The sequence below is a fragment of the Triticum urartu genome, chromosome 7A (assembly GCF_056163025.1).
Source record: "Triticum urartu cultivar PI428250 chromosome 7A, HENAU_Tu73, whole genome shotgun sequence".
Taxonomy (NCBI): domain Eukaryota; kingdom Viridiplantae; phylum Streptophyta; class Magnoliopsida; order Poales; family Poaceae; genus Triticum; species Triticum urartu.
In genome coordinates this window covers 658,189,218-658,196,032 of record NC_141879.1, presented here as the reverse complement: position 1 = coordinate 658,196,032, position 6,815 = coordinate 658,189,218, and the positions used below count along the sequence as shown (strand labels likewise).

At 43.6% G+C, this 6,815-nt stretch overlaps 1 protein-coding gene across 1 annotated transcript in view; it reads right to left on the bottom strand.

Moving 5' to 3' along the window:
- Positions 1-3,129: 3,129 nt before the first annotated feature.
- LOC125523917 (BEACH domain-containing protein B-like) overlaps positions 3,130-6,815 on the bottom strand; it is a 28,111-nt gene continuing 24,425 nt past the window's right edge. Inside the window, exons 36-40 of the mRNA XM_048688982.2 lie at positions 6,539-6,664; positions 6,085-6,456; positions 5,765-5,996; positions 4,107-4,871; positions 3,130-3,627 (exon numbers count right to left, since the gene is read on the bottom strand). Coding sequence (XP_048544939.2) covers positions 4,174-4,871; positions 5,765-5,996; positions 6,085-6,456; positions 6,539-6,664 — 1,428 coding nt within the window. The 3' untranslated portion in view covers positions 3,130-3,627; positions 4,107-4,173. The remainder of the gene's footprint in view (positions 3,628-4,106; positions 4,872-5,764; positions 5,997-6,084; positions 6,457-6,538; positions 6,665-6,815) is intronic.

The following is a 6,815-nucleotide window of genomic DNA, read 5'->3' as shown; positions in this document are numbered from 1 at the left end:
ACCAAACCACACCATGAGTTGTTTTCAGCTTACGAAGAAGATGTGCCGGAACCTGACCTCGATCTCTTCAAAATTCTGGTGGGCGGCAACAAATGGTGAGCGTAAGGTACACTGGATTTCTTGGCGGAAAATGTGTACATCAAAGCGGGATGGTGGAATGGGTTTTAGAGACCCCGAGGCTTTCAATCAAGCACTGCTGGCGAAGCAAGCGTGGAGGATTCTGCAGGTCCCATCTTCTTTGTGTGCTAGAGTGCTAAAGGCACGATACTTTAGCAACAACTCAATCCTGACGGCAACTGCGACCTCGTCTGCTTTGTATACCTTTCGAAGCATCTTACATGGGAGAGATCTACTGCGCGAGGGACTTATATGGTGCATTGGGGATAGTACTTCAGTGAATATACATCATGCGAATTGGATCCCTAGAGCAGGAAGTATGCGCCCTTTGGGGCAGGTTTTTGTTCCGGGTATGGCCAAAGTTGCTCACCTCCTAACTGCGGATGGCAGAAGATGGGATATAAACAAATTGCAAGACATGTTCTCTGAAGATGACGTGAACGATATCAAGCAGATCGCCATTGGGGGCCCTGGTACGGAAGACTACCTGGCTTGGAATTTCACAAAAAATGGCGACTTTGCTGTCCGTTCTGCATATCACTTGCATATGACATTGAACAATGCGACTTCCGGACGGCCGGAAGGTTCAAGTTTTGTGATGAAACATAAGGGATACTTGGCTCTATGGGATACTTCTGCTCCGGCCAAGGCTAAGATACACATGTGGAGACTGATTTGTAATGGCCTCGCTGTGGGGGCTGAGCTGCACCGTCGGAGGATTAAACCCGGTGTTTTTTGTGTAGCGTGTGGACGGGAGGAGACGGTGCTGCACCGTTTTTGGTCGTGTCAACACTCTGCACGGTTCTGGCAGCTTTTGCATTCAGAAAAGGGAGTTTCGGTGGCGACCCCACCGAGTCCGATCGACTCTCAGAGTGCATTACCGAGCTGGCTGCTCGGGTGGCTTGCAGAAGCATCGGATGAGGATAAGGCGGCCATGATTCAAGCGACGTACGGGCTCTGGTTGGCACGTAACCAGGCGAGGGATGGAAGAATGATATCATCACCACATGAAATCATGGAGACGGTAGCTTCCCACATGAGGGATTGGCAGGATGCTCACGTGCGTGACCCTCGCCCGACAATGGTGCAGCCCAAGCAGAAATGGCGACCGCCGGATGGTGGGTGGCTAAAGGTCAACTCTGATGGAGCAGTCTCTAAGGTGAGCAAGAGCGGAGGAGGAGGAGCGGTGATCCGAGACCAAGACGGGGCATTCCCGGCGGGGCTCTGTCATTGTTTCAGGGGCGTTGACGATCCTGAATCGGTGGAGATTCTGTCCTGCAAGAGAGCTCTTGAGGTGGCGAAGGAAATTAATGCAGACAAGGTACACGTCGAGCTTGACTCCCAGCAAGTGGTACGGATGCTAACTAGCCATCAGAAGGAGCTGTCGAGTGCTGGGCCGTGGATACAAGAGATCAAGTCTCTGCTCAATTCGTTTTCCGATTTTAAAGTTACTTGGGTTCGTCGGTCTGCTAATGTTGCCGCGCATAGGTTAGCGAGAGTCGGTGTCGGTGATGAACTTTGTAAGGTTTGGTTGGGGATTCCCCCGGACTGTGTTCTTGATGTAATTTCGGATGAGATTCCGAACGCATACGATTAAATAAAGCGGCAATAGTTTTCCTCAAAAAAATGCACGGGAAAATGATCGAAGGCGCAATTCGTCGGTGCAAGTTTTTGGGGGACCGAAGTATGCTTACTTGGTCATTCGAGTCAGGTCCAAAGTGTCTCATGCCCATCTAGAATTCAACATAGACAGGTTCATCCATTTTTTAACAAAAAAAGGAAAAGGAAAAGGAAAGGCATGATATGCGTGTGCCCCATCGGTAGATCTATTGGTTAGATTTTGAGTAACTGCGTTGGGTACCCGTGTGCATCTACAAGAAAAGTTTTCGTCTGGATATGATGCATCGATCGAAATAAAATGAAGTCATTTACGAGCCTAATCAGCATCTAGTCACCCAGAGGGCCATACATCACACTCACAAAACTAGTTAGGCACGGGAACAACAATAAATTGGGCAAGATTTCTGACCAGTTTCCGGGGCGATCTTCATCAGATCCATGATACAAAAAGAAAGTAGGAGTACAACATAATTGTTCTACAACGATATTGCAAACAGAGGAAAACAAGATGAAGTAAATCTGCGACAACACAATTCGCAATAGATAATTCCACGAGCCGGTAGCCTAGCCTAGTTAATCGCTAGATCTTGCAAGAACCTGGAGAGGAGATGGAGGTATGCTCGCCATCACGTTTTAGTTTCACGTCCGATGCCAGCCCCGCCATGATCGACGTCTGATCGAGCGGCTTCAGCCTTCAGGAGCGACGGATCCTCCCCTCTGGCGGCAGCCTCCTCCACCTCTCGAGACCTCTTGGCCCAGTGTACGAGCACCCTCGCCTGCTCCTCCTGCCCCCAAGTACCGAGAGTTTCTCCTTCCTCGACGCCGGCGGCAACAACCTTCTCCAGCACCACAAGCACAAGGCTTGGTTGGTTCATCGTGAACCTGGCCGGCAAGGATCTAGGTGGAGAGGGAAGAGGGAGAGGGAGCGAGCAAGGTCTTGGATTGGTAGACGGAAAGGGAGAATGTGGAGGTGGAGCTGGCTTCTTTATAAAGTTCTTGGGTGATTAGAATCATTTCCCAATGTTTTTATAGTATTATAGTTCACACACAATTTTCTTACACATCCACATGGAAGACAACTCAAAAGGAAACTCTTGCAAAAGTGCTATAGACCATCGTAGTAGTACCTACTGTCCATAAATGTAGTACACATTAGTGTAGAAACAGAATACAAATTTGTATAAAAACACAAAATTTGCAGTGCATACACTAGTGCAAAATGCAGTAGAAGAATGTGGCTGAGACGAATACAATTGGGACCCGGTTTTGAAGATCTCATAAGAACTAATGCAATAGTGAAAAAGGATTCTGATCTAGACACTTTTTTTTTCTGGAATCTTTTTTATTTTGAGGAATCTAATTTTTTTTTCTGAAGAATCGATCTAGACACTGTTCAAGAGCACCTTTCAAGTTTCAGTATCGTTTTTTTAAAGGCTGACTTCAATAATATGTTCTAGAAGTTTCAAGAACCATGAGAACTGCTGGTCTTAGATGATTTGTACACTTTCCAGATTGCTAGGAACGTAGAATACCCTCTCTACCACAGTGAGGAGTTTGGTGATTACAGAGCACTGACGTCTAATACATACAGGCAAATCATGCTGGGGCTAGGCTAACCCTGGCACCACCCCTCCACTACACAACAATAAGAGTGGCAGTGTGCCGTACCGCTGTAAGATGGATGTCAATTGCTATTGTCTACCCTGAAAATCAATTTGGTACTCCGCTAGTCGGTGTTCCTCATGCATGTTAGTTTTCACTACTGTCAGCTTGGTTGCTCATGGATCGTCGTCAGCACAGCATCTTGAGAATCCTTGTTCTCTGAATCTCGCTCCACGTTATGTACATTATGCATGAGCGTGAGAACTGGTGTATTTTTCTGCTAATAACCTGCAGAGAGTACCAACAGAATTCAGCAGTCAATACTTTCATGACGAATTCTGCGCATAGTTGAGCTAAAGCTAACACTTCCAAATGTTAACTTCTGAACTTGGCAGTTCAAATAGCAGTCAGAAGTACTGAACTACTGAAAATTGACGGAAACCCTTAGAACTAAACCTGAGATTAACACAATCTAACAGTCATGGCTGGAGAAATCTTAGGATAGCTAAATGAGACATTATTTCCTAGCTGTGGTACACTTTTCGTATGCATTATAACTTATAAGCAGTACTAAGCCGGGGTAACTCAAGGTTCAGTTCGTTTTGCTGGTTTAAGAGATGAAAATAGAAGGAAGTACTAAAATATAAAGAGATGGTGTAAAATACACATCATACTTAAAATCATGAGAAAAATAAAGACAAAAATGATATAGGGCAATTGAGTGAGACGAGCATGAGAAAAGACTTATCAATTCAAACTTGGTGTACCTTGTGCTTCAAACTTCCGAGCAAGGGTTCTTGTGAGTGGATTTCTCTCGCTACAAGTTACCACAACTCAACCAGCTCCCGAAGGCTTTACACTTGTTTGTGGCATGCTCCCTCGTCGAATTAGAGCAGTTTCTACTGAAAATACAAGCAAGCTACCGTCCTTGGTTCCTGCTATGAAGCACTCCTCAGGGGTCATAGCTAGAGAAGTGATTGCCTTCCCAGCTCCAGCATACTTCCAAACAATATCAAGAGAATGCATAGAACGCAGAACTATTTGCCCATGCTCACCAGCACAAGCCATGAACTCTCCACAACAACTAAGTTCCATGCAATTGAGACGTCCAATGGACGTTGCCGAAGCAATATGTTTTCCATTGATAGAATGCATGTGCAAGGATAGGTCAATTTCAGAATACAGTACCACCCTTCCATGCCTTGTTGCCACCAACTTTGATAAACCAAAGCCAGATGGATGCCGAATGGATCTGACATATCTCCCTTCACGCAGTGTATGGAAAATACAAGTTCCATCTTTCGATCCACTGACAACAATGTCCAGTTCTGTGCTAACAAATAAACATGTTATGATGTCATCATGACCGCACAAGATATGAACAGGCCTTTCCATTATAATATGATCATTTTCTGAAATTTCAAAATTTGCAGTCCTCATTTTTCTCTCACTTGGTCTGCCTCGAAACGCATGCCAGACCATAACAGTTGTGTCATAACTTCCAGTTGCAACCACATTTCCATCGGATGAAACTGCATCACAAAAGTTTCTAACAATGAAAAGGGGAAACAAGAACAATGACAACTAGGACGAGAAATTTCATAAGAAGCAATATGGAACGACAAGAACCATTTACATTTTAAAAATCCAGTCAACATACAAAAGACAGAAAACAAACAATCGAATGGTCACACAAGGACCCAGAAAATGCCTAATAAAATGAGATAACCAGATCATTAATTTAAAATTTGCTGCTCCGTTTTACTATCCAAATTACCATGCATGAAACAAGGATATGAAGTGGTCAACAGACTTTATTCCTCACCACAAACTACTTCACATCCATTGTGGAAATGCAATCGAGAGAGACCGAGAACATGGCTTATTTCGAGGGGCGCAAGAGCAAGATTTGTTAGCACACGAGGCATATTTTTTTAGGATTGCGAGTTCTTGCATGCAGAGCCTCCAGACCTGCAGTGGTTGCAGTAGGGTTTTGGTCTTCTTCTTTCTTATTCCCTCCGTCTCATAATATAAGATGTTATTACAACAATGTTTATATTATGGGACGGAGGGAGTAGCTTTTAGGCTTCTTCTTTGGCTGTTTACTATAGTTATTTTGGTTCTTTCTGGTTTTGCCGGTTAACCCTTGTAACCTTTTGTGACATGTTTGTGTTCTTCTAATATAAAACGGCCCATATTTGGGTGTGCATGAGCAAATGATTGCAAATTCTGTTACAATTCCAGCTAGGGAACTACAGAAGTAGGCTAGTGCCCTGGGGGTAAGGAAGTCAAGTTGTTTAATCTCCACACTCCTAGGACCGGCTTGGGTACCCATATCTTGGTCAAAGCGAGAGCTACGGACTCCAAAATAATCTGGAAACTTGAAAATAAAATGGATAACATAAACCCGTTAAAATGTCTGTACCTGCAACACAGCCAACAACATCCTTATGCTGCCTGATGCTCTGCACAATTCTTCCATCACTGAGAGAAATTATCTGGAAACTGTTTTCCCAATTTCCACATAAAATCAAATACTTGTCGCTGTTAATTTGCATAGTTGCTAAGAGCTGTCTTCCAAATTTGACGTTCTCAGCCAGGAAAGTGCCAATTTTACGAGGGGAGATAACATCTGAACCAACCCCAAAGAAATTTTCCTACAAAAATAAATAAGTGTTACCAACAAAAGTATATACTAACATGTCAATATTTATATCATTTTATGGTGTTGTAGTCAGGAGAAACCTGTGGTCCAGAAAAGGTGAAATTTCCACCTAACTGCATCCGTGTTGTCAACCACAGCTTCACTGATAATATGAGTCCCTCATTCATCAGTATAATTGTGTTATCCAACAAGCCAATAAATAGTACAGCCGACATATGGCTGATTGTGCTAGAAACACTTGAAGTTAATGTTATTGACTGTGGTGCAAAATACAGTGGATGGGCAATTGGGATAGGAGGCCCTCTTCTTGGATGTTTCACACGAAAAATCTGGATAGGTGTCTGTCCAAAATTCGCAATCTGATCCTCAATAGCATATTTCTGTAACATGTCATCCATGTTTTCCAGATCAACTGCGCCTTCGTATGTCACATAGTAAAATATGTTTGCTGCCTATAAAAGGTAAAATATATAGATCAAATAATATTCCATTGCTAGAGTTTCAAAGACGCTGGCAAAAATAACCTAATTGCACCTCAACGGCAGGCTGTCCCCGTTGCTTGTACCCAAATATGAGATCAATCCAGTGATGGAGATTAGAGCTCACATATTCACTTTCAAGTGCTTCTCTGTTGATGTGAATGAATTCTTCTGGAGAACCCTAAATGTTTGAATGAAGTAAATTATATCAGGAAAAGTACCAAATTACTAAAATAGGATGCGGTTGAACACCAAAGAAATTGAAGATGCGCGTGCAAACCAGTAGACTCTCACTTATAACAAGCATGCTAAATAGAGAGCTACATGAACAT